We start from the raw sequence: 22,459 nt of genomic DNA, 5'->3' as shown, positions 1-22,459 counted from the left end.
TATTGAATAATTAATCTATTGCAGCGCGATGCAAGCTTGTCAAAATACGTTCACGTTGAAGGAAATGTCTGCACTAGACTTCATAATTTACGCCTTTGATAATAATACCCTATATTCAGTAGAGTTACTTGGAAATGCATACGTAAACAGCTTAACACTATTCAGTATTCATATTATTTTAGCTAATTATCACATAATATTGATAACACGACTTTACACAAGTAATGATTTCAACACATTAATATACATACTTATTGGGACCGAATACAAAGTCTATACATATAAAATAGTTCGTAAGTTTATTTCAATGGCTAAGCTTTTATCAGCTTTTGTCTTCATTATCTAGCTAGGCAACAGTATCCATCAAATGTCAGTTCCTATCGCGAGTCGCGAGTCGCGAGCCACGCTTGAATGCCGGTGACCTTTTCATGCAATTGTACAGCACAGGCTAAACAAAAGGCCGCGTTACTTTCCTCTACTTTTTGGAATTTATGATTGATAAACTCGTTATAGCTCTTAAGGAAAATCCATTTTTGTTCTTGAGCTAAAAATAAACTCCACGTGTATTCTTTAAGAATGTGATCCTCAAAGTATGCTCTTTCTCCGAAACATTTAAAATAACAAACTTTGAAAGCTTTTAATAAACATTCTCTAGAAACACGCCACAACATAAAAAAATCTTAAGAAGAAACTGACGTAATACTTACTTATCTCATCTTTCCCATTCATGACGGTGCTGAACGATATAATGACCTTGACATTGTCTCCGAAAGCCAGGGTCTCAAACTCCTTAGTATCCGGCGTCGCGTGAGTGAACAACACATGATGAGGTATAACATGTCCATCCACTACTTTCTCGTCTATCAAATCGGATCTAGTTGTCGGCTGAAACAGAAAACAATTTTATTTCTCGCCTTTCATTTTATTCTGAGAGTATATTTTCTAAAAGGAGATTACCTTAAATCCCTCATCGACAGGGATAAAGAACGTATGCCTGCCGTCGGAGTCAAACACTTTGCTCTTTTTAAGCTGGTTCACTTTTTGTCTGAAGGATCTGAAAAAATGAAAAAATTTTCATCTTTGTTTTATTCTATCTCGACTAAGTGAATATGTTTACAAAGAAAAGTTATATAGAGATAGGATGCATTTTGAAAATCGTTCCTGTTTCCCGAAGTAGTTCCATATTTTTGTTGTATGTCTAAACTGAAATATTGATTTAGATCTATCGAGTTTCGTAGGGAAAATACCTTATTTTAAAAGTGGCAACTAAAGTACTGTACAGACAGCTTGAACGAATGGAAGTATAATTTAATTAGGTCTCTAAACTTCGCGAGCAACTAATCAGTCACCGCCTGAATTCCGAATTCATTCAATCTACTGCATTGAATTGGAATTCCTTGCGTGTAACACTACCTTAGCGATTGCACTACAGATAGTTCTCAGTAATTGTGTTGTTTGTTTGGCGAACTCGACGTGCAAAAGTTCAATGCAACGATAATTTGGTTCGCCGCGAGTTTGGCCGTAATTGAAACGCTCGCATTGTAATTAACTTGCAACTTGTTTCATTATGGCCAGTCTGTTTTTTCAGACTTTCCTACAACATTGCGTTTAACATCTACTCAATATTTAAGGACAATTATGAGCCAATCCAAGCTTACACAATAGTTAATTAAATGGTAATGTGAAGTTGGAAATAAAAGCCAATTTTCGCGTATTATTTTTCAGCAAATTAATTGCACGGTTTAAAACTTTCTTTCATGTTAATTGCAGTTTAAATAATTTTATTTTATTTCATGTCGAATACGATTAACCAATATCACGAATATAATTGTAAGCCTCGGGATATGAAACGTCGGAAAAATGTATGACATTTAACCAACTTTCAGCGGTATAAGCAGTTTATAACGGTATGGTTGATCTCATTACGTCCACAGTAATTTCGTTGTTTAACTTTGTACCATAGATGTACACAGCACATTATTTATTTATTTGCATATCAGTCCACACGAAATTTTCACCCGATTTCCTTTGCGTTTTCAATTACCTGAGTCGGTGTTGGCCAATGTTGAAGAGATCCGAGTGTTCCAGGAAATGATAGGCGTTGGGATTATACACTGGAGAGCTGATTGAGCTGGGTCCATGGGGCTGCAGCGGCAGTAACACTTGGTCTATTACGTGCAATACCTAAAACAAAAATAAATAAATATAGTATTATGTATAACTTACGCGCCTCGAAAGTCTTGGATGAGAGCGAACCGGCCGAAAATATAAACTGAAAGCTGGTTAAACCTGGTTATTATCTAGTTTACAAAAATGAATGTTGGCTTTGAAGTATAAATTTTTCCTATTTTTAAGTTCATACCTTACGGGCCTTACTACAGAAACTTTAAACCCTGTTTTACACTTGTCTAATAAAATTTTGGCTGCAAAATGAACCATATGTCAACATCATTATACTAATGATTAATGACTTACCAAAGATAGTTATAAAGGCAAAATGTCTACTGTTTGCTGACGATCTTAAACTGTCCCTAGCTATTACCGACGAACAGGACTGTGAAGTGCTTCAGGAGGATATCGACAGAGTAGTGAACTGGAGTAAGCAGAACCTTTTAAAATTCAATGTGTCGAAGTGTCAGACTATTAGTTTCTCTCGGTCGCGCAAAACTGTCCTCTGTGATTATAAGGTGGACGGAACACCGATGCCTAGAGTCACAGAGGTCAGGGACTTAGGGGTTCGCCTTAACTCGGGGTTGGTGTTTCGTGATCACATAGTGAATTGTTGTAAAAAGGCATTTAGGAATTTAGGTTTTACTCTTAGGATGGTACATAATTTTACTAATATTAAGGTTATAATAGCATTATACAACGCTCTAGTCAGAAGTCAATTAGAATGTAACGCAGTCATCTGGTCTCCACATGAAACTAAATATAGTATTATGTTGGAGAGAGTGCAAAACAAGTTTATTAGGTATCTTTATATGAGGTATTACGGGGTATACCCGTTCTATCCCTTAATGTATCCCACTTTGTTTATACTGGGAATGGTAGGATATAACGAGCTGAGAGTCAGGAGGGAACTGGCACTCATATCGTATTTAGTCAAAGTGCTAAGAGGTGTAATACACAACCCCGATATTCTGGAGCAAGTAGGCGTGTGCGTCCCGGACAGATACGTGTGGCGACGGCGCCGGCCGCCGCTGCTGGCCGTGCCGCGGGGGCGCACTAACTTGCTCGGAGAGGCACCGCTGACGCGCGCACTCCGCACCATGAACCTCATAGCAAACGAAATTGACCTATTTTGTTGCTCACTGAGCGAGTTTGAAAGAACAACAGTATTTATTATTAGTTATAAAACATAGAATTAGATTATTAAGTGGAATTGTTTTCCAGTAGTTATATTATGTATATAGAGAATTAAGTTACACTATCGAATTAGATTTAATCTGTAAGGATAGTTGTAAGAGAGGAAAATAAATAAATAAAAAAATAAAATAAAAATAAAAAATCATAATTTGACATTTTTTTAGACAAGGCATAAACTGACGTTTAAAAGTTTTTGTGGTAAGACGGTACATGTTTACCGTGATAGACACAGAAACGCATTCAGAATAATAGGTATCAAAATACACTTATAAAATTTTCTTGGTCTCAATCTAATCATTATTGTAAATTAAATGACGTTAAGGCAAATAATCGCAATAATCTTTGTCCCAAGCCAGGTTTAAAATGAGCAATTTAATATCAATCATCTTTGTAAGATAAAAATACGAACACAAATACGTTGTATTTTAAAAACAAATGTCAAAAATGAATCAAATGCATTGACTTCATTGACATATAACTATTGACTTACAAACGTCATAGACATATCGGAGCCAAAGACAATAAAATAATGTAGCAAAGGCAAAAGGCACCATTGTGCTGACAAAAAGTTCTGTCTCGTTAGTTAGAACCTTTTTTGTTTCATCGCGTATGAATAAAATTGCTTGCGAGGAAGCTTCTAAGAAGTTTCGAGTTGCCAAGTGGCTGTCTCGTCTGTACACTATTATTAAGCTTAATAAACTGCGTGTCAGACGCCCTTTCGATATCGTGCCGGGCCCTCTTGACTTTTCCCGTCTCTTTGGCCTAATTGTTTTTCTTTGCCTACATCTCTCGTCTAATTAGTACAGCGAGACTTTAGGTTGGATACTAGTTTGTTTGCTTTGACTTCCTTCTTTTTATTTATCGGCATTGCGGATTTATTTTTCGTGTACGCCTATTTGTTCGATTTTAATGCCAGTTGAATTTCAGTCTGTCTTTATAATATGTAACAGGGTAGATGGGTATAAGTGAAATATTTTAGAGTAGTAGTACGGGGAATATATTGTCGTGAAACATTTGCACTAACTTTGAAGAAAACTGGTGCAAACAGTTGCGGAGCACGCCTTGAGGCGCGAATCACAGAAATGTGTTCAAATACCATTACAAGAGTACAATTTCCGAAAAGCCTTTTTAGGCATGCAAATTTCTGTCGGAACGGCACGAAAAAACCTCATAATAAAAAGATATTTTTAGTAGTAATCAGCAAAATGCTTTGGTTTCCGAATCAGGACGCAATCACGTCGTTCAAGCTTGCCTGGGTTCAAAATGTACACTGTATATTATTCGTATAAGAAACGTGCCAAAACTCTGTCCCGATATTGATCGTTGCGGACTTTTGGCACAACACATTATTATCCTCAAAACTTAACTAGGCTAAACTGAAAATAGACAAAGATTTTTCCCAATATTCCGACGATCCTTAATTTAGTTGAACGAGGTTATAACAATAGCTATGATAAGGCAAACAACAATATAATAATAACATTGTTAGGTGTAATAAAAATCGATTGATCCTTTCTCGCTTCCTAGAGGAGTATCTTGTATTCCATTTGAACGTGAATGAATTATGGAATGAAATAGGACACCTAGTTACTTAATTATCCTGGCGTCCGTCTGACTGGCGCACGTTTTTTGTTGTCACAAAGAAACCTCTCGCTAAACCCGGGTAATGTGTATTCTCGGTAGTAACTCTTTTCGATACAGTTCAGTCTAATATATACAGGTTGTTTTGTAGTTACAGGATTATTTTGTAAGAGATACATATATATTACTGATCATTTGCAAAATTTTTGGACACACATGCCTAGGAACTAGATTTTATAGAGTTCTTGGAATTCGGGAAAACTGTAACCAAAATAAAGCTACTATCTATATGTAGTTTAGATAACTGATAATTTAATACGAGAACAAATACTTACTATCTATTGCTTTAATTTAAATATTATTTGTAATACGCAAAATTTCATACATTAGATATTACTTTAATCTGATTAAATAGAACTAAAGCTATATTAAATTAAGTTGTCAGAGTTACCGAAGTATCTCCTAGAAATAATAATTGTGTTACGTCTTCACCCAAAAGACACCTGACTGAGTCCCGTGGGAGTGCTATTGACGTTCGTAATATACTCAACTAAATCCGGGTTTTGGCTTATGAAAAAACCCTTGAAATTCTTACTTATTATTTCGGTTGATACTCTTATATGATATGCCCGTAGATACCTAATACTTACCTACTTAAATAATAATTGTAAACAGGTATTGATTAATCGTTACATGTTTTTAAATTATTTAGTGTGGCGTGAATAGCCTGACATTAATTAGTGCCTTCACTTTCTAGGTCATCAGTAATTATTCCGACTCAATTGGCTAAGATACCTATCGACAAAACACATAGGAAGTGGTGGGCGTTTTGGGGGCTGTCTTATGTAAATTCCTGATGTTCAAAAAGTGCTGTCGTGCAGCCAAGTTTGAGTAAATGATTTTTGATTTGATTTGATTTGACAAACATAAACTGATTCTCACAAAGAGAAATCTTCTCAAATATTCAACACTAGCTGGTTTCCTTAAACAGTAGCCTATGTCCTTTCTCAGGCTGTAGACTATCTTTGCAATAAACATTTACCTACACAAGTTTAGTAGCTATAGCGTGAAGACGCGGTGTGAATTCAGTTACGTTCGCATTTAAGTATAAGATTAAATTATAATAAGGGTTCGACTTTCAAATTCCACTTACTTGCAGCTTATTATTCCTGTTGACAGCCTGATAAGACCTGGTGACGTAGACCTTAGCGTTGTTGACATAGATGTCGTCGTGCATCGGACCACGGCGCGTCGTCACCCACAGCGGCGGGTTGCCGTCCAAGTCCGTTGATATCGCATAGTCCATGTTCGATAGGGTTGTCGCCAGATTTGCTGGAAATAATTGGTTTGGTTAATTCCTCTTTATTGATGTACCCGGCTGTACACTTGTGAAAAACTTGTGGAAGTAGTGCACTCTCTATATTACATCAACTGCTTATTTAACTTTATTTATTTATTAAACCATTTATGTATACAGTGAACACATGACAAAAGTAGAAGTAACATAAAATAATACAAAGGTACTGCTTATTTCTAATGAAATCTCTTTCATCAGGTACTTAATTATTGAGCACTTCTAGGCTTCTTTTATTTTCTTCAAAGATGTCTGTTCAATAATGATTTCATCTTTAGATAGATGGTCTATTAACCAAAAGAACACAAATATTCTAAAGTATTTGAAAAGTCACTTAGCTCTTAAAATGCATTGTAAGATAATTGATAATGTCTTAATATGAAATTAAATTATCAAATCCATAATCCTCCTTTCACTCACGGAGACCGTAAGAATACGCCTGCTAATTCCGAAAGTCCTCTATTGATATTAATAACAATGGGGGCTTTAGATCATTATTGCGTTTAAAGCCCAGTGAAGCCGCAGCTGCTACTCTATTTACCCAGACTGCATTATGTGGAAGCCTATAAGTAATCAACTATCTATATCTATTCATCTGTATTACGCTAATTGCTTGACTAGACGTAAAACCCTAATCGATTATTATGATAGGTATATTATTTTATCACAGTCATACACGTCAAGAAAATAAAACCTTATGTCACAACCATAACCATTCTTCTTCGGAAAACTTTGCTCGGGAATATTGTGGCGTTCCTCAGATCACAACAGAAATCTATTTATCTTCCTGATAAATGACACGGCGACGCTATTATTAATATTTTATTCAAATAATGCGCGGGCGAAACCACGTTTGACAGTTAGCTCGTTCCACAACTATTATAATCGGATTATGTCAGCCAATATTGAATTAGAGCGGCTCCTTTATCAATCCACAAAGGGTTAGACTTGAATTATGCGGAATTTTCTAGTCTAAATGTAATTTTAGATTACTTATACTTTGCGTTGTACCTACTGTGAAACAATAGTTTTAATTGACCGCTTCCCAGCTTCGATAGTCTATAGAATTTTAATCCGCTCGTGCGAAGTGATAATTGCTTTCATATCTACAATTCTACGCTCTCATTTAATCCCAGATTTAATTATACTCAGCTGAAAGTACTTGACACAACACAAAGTTTCCTAAACAATAATCAACGCAACTCGTAGACATGTGGAGTTAAAATTAATGAATGCTTGGCTTCCCACGTAGACACAAGGTGAAAATCTAGGCGAATTGCTTTAATTTAGGAGTTGCAGTACCTGAACTAGCTTAGTTTAGACTGGAGTACAAGGAGGGTTGACTAATAGGATAAGTTCTACAAGTTTAGTCTTTGAGTTTGGGCGGAACAACACGTGACTTTGTTGTGTGGTAAATTCCTTTGAACATTTTATGTAGTGTGTCTGTTTTAGGCGTAGGGTATCTACAAAGACGCAACCATGTATGGTCTGACTGAACAATTTTCATGCGGGCTCCCTATGCTACACATATGCGAAAGTTTTTTGTGGATGGATACATGTTGGTTTCCCATAAAAAAACAAGAACAATACTCACTAGCGTCGTGGTGAGAGACAGGTTTTTAAAATGAAAAAAAAAAAAACATGATAAAGGTAGTTGTTATTTCGTATCCAAAAATCTATTGAAACAAAGTTGCACGAAGAAGCTAGTATTATTCTGAGTAAAGTATGCTAAGGGTACATCTGCGCTTGGACATAATTTATCGCGACACCCGCTTGTCAGAGGGAAACTAGCAAGAACAATATCATTCTTAACGTTTTGGTATTTACTGAGAACTTCCAGACTTGCGCTACTAGATAAATTAATTGCTTGTTACTTTGGACCGAGTTTAGATATCAATAGAAAAGAGAAAAATAAGCAGCCAATTTAGATCTTGCAATCAAGAAAGTAAACTTATTTTGAGATTCCCAATAGGTATATCTATGTCCGTTTTACTTTAATACAATTTTATTCAGGTGCAAGTAGATCCCAACTTTGCTAACTTTTTGCTCTTTAACGGTCGAGAGTATCACATAGAAGATAACACCCGCTTAGCCATTTCTCATTTTTGTCTGTCGTGTGCTCTCACTTTCAACACGCACAAACACATAAAAAGAAGATAAATGAAGTACCCAACAATCAATAGAAAAGCTTCGTTCCCACACATGGACTCACAACATTTACGGAACAAATAGCTGACATACCTACTGACATACTGGTACATACCTATATGATAGAGGACGAGCGAGTCGTCTAGCTCTCCGTTGAACCTCTGGAATGCCTCGTTGGTCGGCGCGAACAGAGTCATCTGGCGATAATGCAGGGTTGTGTTGGCTATCACGTTGCGTTCCAGCAGAGAGAGGAACTGAGGGCAAGAGAAACATGTTTGTTAGATAGCGCGTAGTGGAATTGAATATCGATAGGTTTTTAACCATCGATATTGTCTGGTGCTGGTAAACAAGAATAAGTCTGGCACAACAGACTGCCACAGCCATATAATATTTTGACTACGACTACGTTGAGGCAAAAAAGAATGATAGTCGACAAAAATAAAGTCATAAAAACAAATCGATAAACAATTGGCATAGTTGTTAAACTCCAAACTATTGCGCCGAAGTCGGTGTATTTCCCTAAGTATTCCATTTTCTCTCTATTTGGATCAGCTGTTTCTGTAAAACTTTCAATTGTACTAAACTGAGCTGTATAAAATCGAAACGGTTCAACTATGGATAATAACGGTAGCTATTGTCTGCGAGGTTCACAATAAAAAGTTTCCTTTCACTCGACTCTTGGAAGTACCTTACTACGTAGGTAATAGATGGAGACAGCTGATATGAATGTGTTTTATATTTTCAATCGCGCCTAGAAAAGTTTTCAAGGGCTTCGCAATTCTTATTTTATTGCTTATTTTTACACACTTTATGAGTCTCGCGTTGAAGACGTTGGCGTTTCTATAACAATATATTCTTGAACTTTTGTGAATAGTATTTCTCTTCAAAGTTACAATAAAAATAAATAGGTTTTTTTCACTCAGATAACTATTTTATTTAGCCAGTATAGGTAATAAACTGACTGAGTTATTCATAAACAAAATAGATACTTATGTAGTTAAATCAAATATAGTGGTGTGACACTTAGGCCTTGGATCAATAACCCAAAAAGACATTGTTTGTTTAAATCGCTTCAGCATTTAATGTTATGTTAGGAAACAAACTGTATGTTACACGGCGTGATTGAAAACCCTTCATTCCTAACAAAATAACCTTTCTATTGATTTATATTTCTCTTACAAAGCTAGCTTGGGGTACCCACCCACTAATAGACATACCTAAGTTTTATACAGTAAAACATACAAATGAGAACTTGTATAAACGAATGTCGCCTAATGAGAACAACCCCATTCTTGCCCGAGGGAAAAAGCTGCTTAGTCCTCCTATTTTCCTCATTATAATAATAAAATCTTGCTAGTTTACATTTTAAATCTTTATTTAATCTTTACTCTATGCAGCGAAGACATCGCTTAAATATTTTCTAGTAGAAAACTGTACAATATTGACACAACGAGATCACAATATCCTGGCTACATGGACGGCTAAACAATAACTCGCTTCGGGATATTTGTGAGCGAGCATCTACTTCAACACGTTTTGCATAGACCCACTAGATATACGCTTAAAGATAACCGCCCAGAAAATGGATTATATATTCAAAGTTCCCCGAATAGAGCGCTAGAACTTTTTGGAAATCGGGCGTTCGAAGCTTTGAGTTCAGTGTTTTTACTTCCACAGCTGCCGGGTACCCAAAACTGTGGCAAAACCAAACCTCGGTATCTACGTACCGTTATTAACATTTTCTATGATGATAAAAAATAACTTTCTCTACTTATATTATTTAGTTCAGCGCGTTTCACGATTACCCAAAGTAGGTATATAAATGCCAATATAAACATCAGGGTACCCAGTTACACAAGCAGATCACGCGTATTGTGAAGAAAGTGAAACACTTCAAACAATATAATTCATACAAAGAAAACTCGGAAACGGTAATAGAAATCACGTCGTTGGCGTCGTCGTGTGCGTAGTTTGAACAACAATGGTTCCCCCGAGAGCCCACTGTTCGCCGTGCGTATGTACCAACCTTTATGTTCACATATCAAGGTGAAACTAGGAAGCCATTGTTTTTTACTTAATACGAATATAGACTGGAATAAGCGGATCAGCAAATCGATAGGATAATCCTCTCGACCCTCAAAATTTACCGAACGGTATATTACTTTATCTATAGCTGTAAAAAGAAAGGTTCGAGTAAATGTAAAAATATGTCGACGACGGAATAATTTCCTTATCAATATACAATTCCCGGTTTTATTTCAGCATTGTCTGTTAGCGTGTCACTAAAGTATTCGATAAAATATGAAGCGGATTCTGATCTAAAAAGCTTCCACATTTAATTGATACTATTTGAGTATTTTTAATGAAAATTCCGATGAATTATTGTTGGAACGAGTAATAAAAAATTACACGCAGAGCTGTTAAGTGCACTTAACTGATTTCAGGCATGGTAGCAATGTGCTTATAACTAGTTTAATGGGTATTAAAAAGGCTACACGAGCGACTATATCCAATACCATTAACATTGTACTGCAGGGAAAAGTGTGCACACAAACTGACACAAAACATGGTTTCGCTACTGAAACTTAGACACCCCATCTGCTCTGCCCCTGGCATTGAATGCCCAAAGCAATACAAGTGTCAAGTATTCGTGTTTCTTTACTGATATCGGTAAAAACAAAATGTACCAACAAAAATTCAATCGCAGATATTCTAAAGTGCACTGACATGATTTCCAGCTCTGAAAAGGCTTATCTTTCATGCATATGAAGAGATGTCTAAGCCCGGTGCAGTTTTGGAACCGCGAATTTGATGACGCAACGCGGCCGAACGCCAAGATTTGACAAAGCAAAATACGCGATGCGGCAGAGATGCAGATCTCTTTGCCGAATTAAAGTATTGTGTTTTCATAGGTAAATCTTATTCTCGGAACTTCGAGGTTCTCGAGAATTTGTAGGTTAATAAATATTTATTTGAAGACAGCTCGTATAGCTGAACTCACAACCTGTCATTACGAATTCAGTGCTGCAATCTTTTAACCAATCCGCTGTTGGTCTTCAGCGTACCGCAAGGATGTTGTCTTGAGAGCGTTCTTAACACAATATTGGTTTGTAGTTTATGGATGCTCGTTTTAAAAGAAGATGGATGAGCGCAGGTTCTACTAAGAATGTTAAAAATGTTTTAGGAACTAAACTAACTGGTATTTGAAAATAAAAACGTAAATAAATTCATACTGACTACAGCGCCCGTTATACCTATAAAAAAATCTATTTCTCCTCTGCGAACGATCCTAAAATAAAAACCTACGCCGTTAGGCCTATTATGGGCCTGTTCTTTGGGTATAACAAAACACAGACGCACAGACATTATTATATAATAAGAAACAGGAGTGAAGCACTACTTAAGGTCGAGTCAGACTGCTATATTTGGACACTAAGTAGGACGAGTGTCGCAATGTAGACCGACAAACGTCTTGCTGAGCAATGACCGTTAGTTCCTTTTATTGACCACACAGTTTTAACTGTAGAACATTATTTTTTGTATCGGAAATTACTGTGAAATTGAAGCGAATGATTAAGAAGAAGTATCTTTTTAAATAGGCTAATGGCATACGTTCAATTGTTTTTCTTTCATTGGTGTCATATTTTTATACGTGTTCTAAATTAAAAAAAATGTTAGAGGCTGTAGGTACGTACAAATAAGTAAAAAGGTTATTATCCCAAGTTACAAATAGAAGATTAGGCTGAATACAAAAGGGCACCATTTGAACATGGATGTCCCTTACGTTTGGACTTTCTTTATAACTTACCGAATCTCGTTAAAACTTTTAGCCTTTTTATTTCAGCTACCAAGTTTTTATTGGAGAAGACACAATAGACATTAAGGTACTGTGTAAATATCGATTGGACATGTAGGAACAGCCTTCATTGTGTACAATCTGTACTGACGTAAGTATTTGCGCTGAGAGCAAAGTTTTACAATATGTACCCTTGTGTATTTTATTTGCCCCTCGATAGAAGGTACCTACTAATGTTAGTCAGTAAAAAAATATTTTTTAAATAAGAATATCAACGCAGTTTATATACTTAGTATGTTTCTTACGAACAAGTTCATGTATATTTCATACTTCATAGTTATTAATATAACTAGGTTTTTTGGTAAGTATACTTATAAGGTTCTTATCTTACTTGACCTTTCAAAGAAATAAGGAAATAGAATCTACTGTCGTATAATTTTGTAATCGACTAAAGATATTATTAGATACGTAAATGATAAAATGTGCCCCAAAATGAGGGAAATTCAAACATTATGCGTATAAGTAAAAGGATTCCGTCAATTTCATGTCTCGGTGTGTGGGCGGCTAAATAACTCCTTATAAAATTATGTTGCTCTTAATATTCGGATACCGTAAAAGAAATCTTACAATAGGATTCTTAATCAACGTTTTTATTTCTCTAATAGCTGTATATTTTTCCATATTTTATTTAATCCCTTGTTCGGATTTAGTAATCCCTTAACATTCCTTTGTTGGTTTCCAAGAACAACATTTTTAATAATAAACTGTTTATCTGTCTAAGTAACAATTCTAATTTGGAATATTTTTTCTGGATTTAACAGAAACATTTGCTGAGAAGTGAGTGTGTATGCGAGTAAGTGACGTATTTATCGCAGCAATGTTCACAAGCCGGCTGTGTAATGGTCCAGCTCCATACACAATATACTCATAGTGACACTTACGCCACAAGGAAATAACCATAATTTCACCGCGCTCACACAACCCGCTACATTTCTTTATTTCACTATATTTTATTCAGGAAAAACATGTTGCGACGGAATGGGGAAAAATGAAAATATTTTCAGATGCAACCTGATGAAACTATATTACTTTACCGTAAACGAATTGGTGTTACAGAGTGGCGCCGAATTCATTTATAAAAAAATATTGACCATACCTATAAAACATCATTGCTTCCACAGTATTTTGAAAGTAACCCGATATTTCAACCTTCAGTTTTGAAGCGCTTCAAGTTTATTCGTGTGTTGGCATAAAATATACTTAACTAAAAGCCAAAGAAAACTATGTCAATAGTCAATACCATCTGCATTGGCGTTAGTTTTTCATAACAAGTCTCTGCAAACCATTTTACCGTACAAAGCAAAAAGCTCACAACAGGTGAATGTACAATCAAACGTAATTCAATTTAATGCGACACGATTGTCTCCATTGGCCGGCTAACTAAGCCCATGAATACTAACTCCCTCCATTTTCCAAACAATGCTAAACAAAGTAACACACCGGTGTTCCCATGTACGCACATAGCATTACCATGGCCAGGCCGCTAAACCGTCATGCCCTAGGGACTATTATTTAAAATTCATGCAGCTCCATTCCATAGTGAACCAATTAAAACTCTCATTAATAATAATCAGGATTAGCTGTTCCGCGCTGTGTTCATGATTGCATTCACAAATGAACGCAGCTGGATTTATTTCGTTCTCATTGTACGGAAAATAACTGTTCAGAAATGAGAAACAATCCTTGCGAAACCAACAGATTTTTCATCCGTTATTTTTAGTCTTTTGCTTTTTTCTGGCAAAACAAAGGACGGCCGTGTCAATTGGCTATTTCTCTTGGAAGTTGCAACTGTCGGCCGCTTATCGCACTTCTGTAGTTTCAAAGTGTACCAAGTTTCAAGAGATCTGTACTTAGCGGCGAACATTTGGCTGCACTCGTTGTCCGTTGTACGAAATTGTTTCTAAATGTTTAAGTACTTTCTGTTTGTGTACCTACCATGAGTTCTCGTTTTGTGGTAAATATTTTTCGATTAGAAACTCGTACAAATATGATTCAGTCTATCATAAATCTAACATTTATTTTAACCATCATCTTTGCCACAAGGACAAAGCTGAACTCCAGCAAAGATCTATTCAACCCATGCCCCGTTTAGGTCAATCATTAAAACACTCAGTACTGACAATTCAATACGCAAAAAGTACGAATAAGCACTTATCTGCACTAGCTGGCGTCAAAGTGAATGCTGGCAACATATTTGTCTTCAATCACTGCTTTTAAGCACGTGGCACGTTTCACTGACGCTCGTATTGGGCTACCTATTCCTTTAGTGTTGGTTTTGTGAAGCTTGCTCATTTTGCTGCGGTGTTGCCATATTGACGGTTACAAATTAATTCTCAAAGCAGATATTTTTGCTGGTGTTTCAAAGGTTTTGGCTTGTTGTATAAATAAAAGAGATTTTTGCTGTGCGTTTTTTTTTTTAATATATTGTGTTTATTTGTGTTGCGATATATTAACTTATTCTGGTGTCAACTTTATCTTTCTTAAATTTTTTTAATAGGTAATTAATGAAATCATCACGAAAGGGGTAAGTTTTAAGACTTAAAATAATAATATTTCTAATATAAGTTTACTTAATATTTTATGATATAAGACTACTTAATATTTTTTTTCATATTTTCCCCTGAATCTTATAATCTTTACACAAATAAAGTCTTTTATTTCTTACCATACATCCTTCACTCCTGAAGCTTTCGTATTATTTATTCAAAGAAAATTTCTGAAACGAGCCATCAGATTTGATTATATTATCCTTCAAATCTAGAGCTTGGATAGGGATGCCTGAGATTTTTTTGAGAGGCATTGTGTTTTGATACAAAATTCATTATTTAAATATTGTAAAATATTCCTAAACAATGAGTTTGTTCCTAGAACTCGCCCCACTTAAGTATGGCGCAGATCGTGTATAACATAGGTATTTTGACTTCGAGTTATTACAACATGAATTCTTAAACCAAAATTACTTAATCACCTACAATCAAGTCTGGATACCTCAATAGTACGCTCGTCATTTGGTTCTCCATGATAACACGTTATTAGTTTTATAAATGCTGTCAGTACAATGCCTTCCAATAATAAAAAAAAAACAATAAAAGAAAAAGGTTTCCACGTTAACGTTTCCATTTGTGCACAATATTTTAATGTTTTGAAAACTAGTTAGGTAAATAAACTTCTCAAACTGTGGACGAATGGATAAATATAAAATTAAAATCGTACAACTCGATGACCAAAAGTTTACCTCTATTTATATAAGAACCTTACCTAACCCGTACGGCGGTAGGTATTTGTAGCCGTAAACAAATCAAACAAATAGTTTTTAATTATATCCTACCGATTACTTAAATCGAACGACCTTTTCCACGCCCATAGATCACATTGACACGTGGAAACTTGTCAGTTTAATTCCTACCCCCGTATTATCGTTATTTGACCTCGCTCATGTTATTATTAATACATACTTTAAGGTCAAAAAACGAGGGCTCACAAAACGAGTGTTCGAAACAAGTGGTATGGCATGCCTACTGAATATTTTCATCCCTATCAGCCAGTAATGTACCGGAGGCATGTAATATTTATATCCACAAAATATGTTCGGTACATCCGTCGTAATTCCGAAACTTTTTCCACTCATGTTCACGTTTCTCTCTCATGTTATACTTACCTACAAATTCGAACGTCTGCTAAAGTAACCACAGCCATTGATTTTTTCTTCAACTTTTCTAGTAAGAAACCTTACAACTTTAATTTTACAAAGAGTCACATCAAAGCAACGGAGTGAATAATCTTTCTCTTTGATAAAGACCTATCAATTTAAGTTGATTTCTTTTGTGGGGATTTAAAATTTTATTTACTACGAACAAATTTTCAAAGGTTATATTTGAAAAAAATCCGTAGAGTTGTGTTCAAAAGTGTTTTGTTATACCAAAATAAAAACAAATGTAAAACACGGACAGTGACCTTAGACTCAACAAACATAAATCCAACACAATTGCCTATAACATTAATATTTAATATTATAAATGGGTCAACATATCGGGGTTTTGGCAACAGAATATGGGTTGCAAGTACACTGGCTTGCAAAATAAAGGTACGCTTGTAGAGCGGCGCCAGCAGGGCGGTATCGGCGCCGACAAGATTTGCCAACGTATGGGGTGAGCCAGTGCCCTATTTGGGGGCGGTTTAATGACCCCATAGTTACAAACTTTGGCATAAATTGACTTGGTTAGATCAAATTACAGGTAGATCAAATTGACTTTGGCTAACTGGTTCACAGCGGTACGGAAGTTTGAAATGCTGTGAGTATGACATTTTCTTTTCAATATGTGCTGTATTTTTTTCATTTCAATATGTAATGTAAATTATAAATAAAACCTTTATTTATTAAAACCAAACAAGTAAAAATATAAAATGAAAAGAAGAGAGATAAAACCGCTCCCGAAAAAATACATTGTGCATTTCGTTTTAATGCCTCAGAATACATACAATACTTATTCCTATCTCAAAGGCTATCCAGCAGTAATATGCACCGTATTGTTATCTTGGGGCCTATTATGCGGCTAAGTACAAGTTTTATCAGTATGAATGAGTGCACGTAACGTACCTACGTGTGAGAGAGTATATAAAATCCTTTTGTCTCGATCCCGCGGTAGACGTTTTCGTGTAATTACTTCAGAAATCCCGACGCCCGTTCATGTTGACATGACGGCTGGGTTTAATACGACACTCATCCGCAAAGCTCATAACGAGTACATACGACATTTTCAAAAGGAATTTTATAAAGCAGGTGCGGTGTAAGTAGGTAGTATTATATGCGACCACGTTCTTTCTTTTAATATAATTATGACGTTCTTTATGTTACACTTTTATGAAAATGCTGAAATAATACTCTCGTACTTTCCAAGAATGTTGAATAAAAATAAATTATTTCTGTTTTCACTCCGGTATTTCTTAACGTACAGAAAAGCCTGATTTTAAGTTTTAAGGTATTAAAATGTTACATTATATTGAATTTTAAAGTATTTCAGAATACAAATAAATGCCGATTACATGCAAATCAACAACGCCATTACTATCATAAAAATAGTTAGCCTTATGGAGAGTTATTTACGATTACCTGAGCGATAGTTCAACGTGGTACAAAGGAAACATGTTGTGCCCTTCTAATTAGGGAGCGTGATAATGGTACCACAGCATGTGGCCACAAAAGGAAAACCTCAAATGGTACACAGGGCTAGAACAATAGACTCTAATAAGGTACCGCCAGGCCCGTTGCTGCCTCAGATGTAGGGGCCTCATGCATATCACGAGATTAAACAGCGAACTTCGAGCCTTCTATAAAATCAAAAGTTCGATGCTCCTTTATTTTTCTTATCCAATCCAAACTGCAGAGCTCTCGTGTCCCGAACAAAAACAAGAATTTAGATAGAGATGCCATTTAGAAACTTTAAAACATAGGGACGATAAAATTTATCATTCCATAACGCTTTTCCAGGAGTAGAATACTAATGAATGCTACGTAGATATCATAGTACTGTGAAACTTGTTCGCGAAGAACTAAATAACGATGTCCGGGACGACTAGGCAATAGGAATGCAAACTTTTCAGTTTACGAACATTTTAAACTAGGCATGAAATTTTCTTCGTAAAACTGCAAGTTTGGAAACTAAGTTCCTGGTAACTTTTCAGATAAAAATCATATGAATATAAGTTAGTTGGTTTAGCATAACTTAGCTGAATTATTCGGAAGGAAAACTACAGGAAAGTAACCGGAACCCATTACTTATTATTAGCTGTAATTCGAGTTTCCTTATGAGATTTTTTAGGCTTGTTATACAAGCCACTGTTACCTCTGCAAATGACGGGTCATTGAGTGCTAACAATAGTGGACAAACGTAGCGTGTAAGTGTACACTTAGCCTTTTGAAAAGCTTCAATGGTACAGTTAGATATACCTATTTTCCATTTTATCTAACCCATTTTGTGAATACGATTGTTAGTGTAATTTTTGAACAGTCTTTTTCTTCCCAAAGCTAAAGTAAGAGCAACCCTTTCATGACCAAACAACATTTTAAGCTACTAAAGACTTCGGGACCTTATAAAAACAAAGAGAGCAGTTCCAAAACACAAATCACCCACATCAGTGGAAACACAATGAAGCCGAAGTGGCCTGAGTCGGACGTTTGCCGCATGACGGATGAATTCACCCGAACAACCCGGCCAGCTTGACACCTACTCACTGGGGTGGGCCACTTTTGCATAGCGGGAAAAGGAGGTACAAGAAACGGGAACATTACGGTGCAAAACAGCATCATGTGAATAAAAAGCTTTCCCAGAAAAATATTTTATTATCTTATCTTATCCATGTAGGTAGATGAGATACTGAGATTTTGACTTTTACCGCTTTATTTCAGTGCCGACTATAATTCAGGTGGTACACTTATTTCCCCAGAAACTAAAACGCTACAAAAATTATTCGTGTCTCTAGACTATATTAAAAATTCATAACAGGGTATAGTTGATTCCCGTGGCGTCCTTGTGGAAATAAAATTACATAATACCCAGTGCCTACTTTTACTTCTTTTTTATTACCTACCCATCTCTCCGTTTCGTCCCAGTTGTCACAACGTGATAATTTGTGCCTTTTTTAGAAAATTGGTGATGCTTTCCAAATGCATGGCAGCTGTTTTCTTTACAATAGTTTTTCACGTTGATAGAGAAATAAATAGGTTATTTTTTGCAACTTTGAACACCTTTGTTCGTAACTGAAAAAGCTTCGGAAGATTATAAATTGCTACTGAACTTGAAAAACATACTATCATATCCATCTCGGTTTTTATATTTTTAATATAAAGTTAATATTCATTTATTTTAATCTTCAATTTGTATGAAAAATACGTGATTATTGAATGTTGATGAAAATTAAATTGCAAAGGGATATTCCAAGTCGCGAGTATTCGTTTCCAATTAAGAGAGCAACCAAACGAAACGGTCGCGCGGTCTACAAGTAATTCATTCACAGACACACCGACATATGTACATATTGCTCTTTGTTAAACAAACGGGGGCTTTAATTTAATGTAATTATTCATTCTTGTATTTTTGTATCCTTTACTTAACATTTAAAAAGTGTAAGAAAAAAATGGGTTATATTTTGTTTTTCAAAACTTTCAATGATTTAAAATATCTTCAAAAAATAAGGATGTAATGACTTAATTTTTTTTTTGTTTTTCTTTGCCTACTTATTCCCAAACATATCTACACATTTAGGTACATTTCACACATATGCAGTACTATATTTATGTCTGCCACATGTATGTGTTATGGACCAAGTGATAAATTGGGCAGTATACATAATGCCCGGTCATTATGAAAAATGCCCAATATGAGAGTGCAATTTGATAATAATTATTCAAATAATCAAATTGACCGGGCACTATACATATTGCCCGTGACCTTTTGGGCAAAGTAATACAAACATATTTAATTTCATTTTTTTTATTGTTATTGACATTTAACTTAAAATAAACTAAATATTAAACCACTTAAATAATCAGCCTCATGATTTGGATTAATTATGAAGGACTTCTGCCTTAAATGACATCATAAAATATATTTATTTAGCTTCTAATTTTTTTTCTCAGTACGTTTAAAACATAACAAATCCCATATCAATTGACCCTGCATGGAAGTAAGCATGCAACATGCAGCAAGCATGGCTTCTGTCACGGCTCCGGCGCTGCGGGGCTCCGGCGGTCCCATGCGAGCTTATCGTCGCAGATGGTTTTCACGCTCACCACCGCAGCTTCAGCTTGCTGGCCGGCTCCGCCGGCCAGCCTCAGCCGCGGCGGCGAGCGCTTCAACTACCTGCGCCTGAGCTCGCAGGCCGCCTCGCCCCTCCGCGCCTACACGGTTTTGAATTGCACTCTAGGGGTAGGGCAAACAAGACTACGTGGAGTCGGTTGTGCAGCGATTCGTTTTCGTCACTAAGTTCAATTTTTAATACAATGTTTTGAATCCAAATTAAATTCTACTATAAAAAAAAATGAGCCAAGAAAAACGAGGCGGAGTTAGTAAATTAGATGACAATTGTCCAATTAATAATTTTGTGGCTAGACTTATAATTTCCCATTAAAATAGAACATATAATTTAAAACAATAATCATAAAATATGTAGCAAGTAACAGGATTTATTTATTAGAACAACTGCCACCCTCGCACCGCATAAAATATAGCTTTATTATCAAATTGCCCAACTATCATGTAGCAATATAATAATGCCCGTACAATGTGATAAATAATGAAGTTAAGATAGTTATTAATCACTTGGCCCGATAAAGCTAGACATTATTCATAATGCTCGGGCATTATAAATAATGCCCGAATTAATCACATGGTCCATAACATATGTATATTGACATATTCACGCATTGTTCACAACATTTAAATGTAAAGAATTACGTTGCGACACCCCTAATCTTGATTAGAATGCGTTTACAAAGCGCTCCCTGTAATAGTAAGTGTTAATCTGATTTAATTCATTGTGTTTACCCAGCAGGAGAGATGCCTGACTTTTTTTTAACAAAGGGTCGTGAACGAAGTTAGTGAAAGCTGGCGCGTTATTGTAAAGTTAATAGCTTTTGACAGTACACAATATGCCAGAGGTACGGTTTATAATACAAGTTTATGCCCATATTAGGTATTTGAATTTAAGCCCAAAGTTTGCCTTTTATATCTAACCGTAAACCGAACACAGAATGTTAAACACACTAATCTCGCGCAGACCACAAAACAGTCGTAAACCTAATTCAAATTTTATTCTGAGTTTGTCTACTAAAATCCATATTCTGAAGAATAAAGCCCCTGTTGGTTTTATATCCATGAAAACTACATAAACAGTGACTAAATTAATACAGTAGGTATTATTTATTTGTGAATAAATAAACAGTCGTTATAACTTCGTTAGCAGTCACTTGGTTACATAAAACAAATTGCCATAAAGCCTTACATAATCTGAAAGGCAAATTATTATGAATGAGTGTCCGTCCAAATGAGTAGGATTAGCTTTGTACCGAGTTTCTCATTAAAATATTTATAGCGACCGCGTCGCAAAAATGGTCTTGTTTTGAATAAGATCTGCTGAAAGAATACTCTACCTCTTTTTTGTAGTGTTAAATAATTACACCAACGAAAAATCAGGCTTGAAATAATATTGTTCAAGAATTTGCATTTGAATATCAAACACTTACGTGGCACCCATTGCAATCACAACCCCAATTAACTTGGCGGTAAATCACTGGTTAACTACTTTCCGATCTGCTTTAATTTACACAGATATAAAAAGAAAAAAAAACTGAGATTACAGCAATTTTTTGCAGTCATATTGACCAGTTTTATCAGCCGTTTCCACATATGCGGAACATCTTATTTTTAGCGAAACTTTTCTATTTTCTTTTGCAACTAACTAAAGGAAAAATATAATGGTCTCGCGTTCTTCCTTAATTAGTCTGTTTGAACCATTCTCTTGTTGGCGTCATGCCGAAGAGACATATGTTTTCTATTCTAGTCGGAGCCGTTTGTGACAAGCGGTAGTTGCACAATCTCTTAGCGTAACGACTTAACTTTCTGGAGACAGTTTTAGACTGAAAATATTCCTAAAATTAAATAGTTTTGTAAGAAAACAAAAAGCGATGGCCATTTATTTATTCCTCATAAGATTTTATTTTATTTATGTTAGCAGCACGTTAAAATTGCTGTACAAAAATGCTTGTTCAACTGCTATCGTATTCAATGCGTCCTCCTGCATCACTTCGTCTTGATATTCAGTTGCGATATTAAAAAGACGGATGTTTAACGGACAAATTTTACGCTCTACATACGGAATACATAAACAAGCTCCTTCAATAAGGCTAATAGATACACGCGGAGCATTTTGTATATTTCACATTATTTTTCTTTCAGCATTTTAATGAGTCTCATTTTGCACAAAGAACTTGTCGAAGTCCTTTATTTATTCAAAGTAGATACGTGTATGCGTGCCCGGATTTTATTATGGGGTCAGCAAACAGTCGCGTCGCACTCCATCTGTTGTTTACGCACGCTCATACGGACAACCTTTCAACCCAATAAATTGTCACAATAAAGCTCTCAGTCGGATTATGA

General features: G+C 35.6%; 1 protein-coding gene across 2 annotated transcripts in view; it reads right to left on the bottom strand.

The window, feature by feature from the left end:
• The window catches only part of Fas1 (Fasciclin 1), a 54,638-nt gene that overhangs the window by 5,799 nt on the left and 26,380 nt on the right, over positions 1-22,459 (bottom strand). For both annotated transcript variants that reach the window (XM_049838632.2, XM_021332522.3), the window contains exons 2-6: positions 8,565-8,703; positions 6,101-6,279; positions 2,045-2,184; positions 958-1,054; positions 708-885 (exon numbers count right to left, since the gene is read on the bottom strand). In XM_049838632.2, coding sequence (XP_049694589.2) covers positions 708-885; positions 958-1,054; positions 2,045-2,184; positions 6,101-6,279; positions 8,565-8,703 — 733 coding nt within the window. The remainder of the gene's footprint in view (positions 1-707; positions 886-957; positions 1,055-2,044; positions 2,185-6,100; positions 6,280-8,564; positions 8,704-22,459) is intronic.

Source organism: Helicoverpa armigera, chromosome 12 (assembly GCF_030705265.1).
Source record: "Helicoverpa armigera isolate CAAS_96S chromosome 12, ASM3070526v1, whole genome shotgun sequence".
Lineage (NCBI taxonomy): Eukaryota > Metazoa > Arthropoda > Insecta > Lepidoptera > Noctuidae > Helicoverpa > Helicoverpa armigera.
This window is presented reverse-complemented; position numbering and strand designations above follow the sequence as displayed.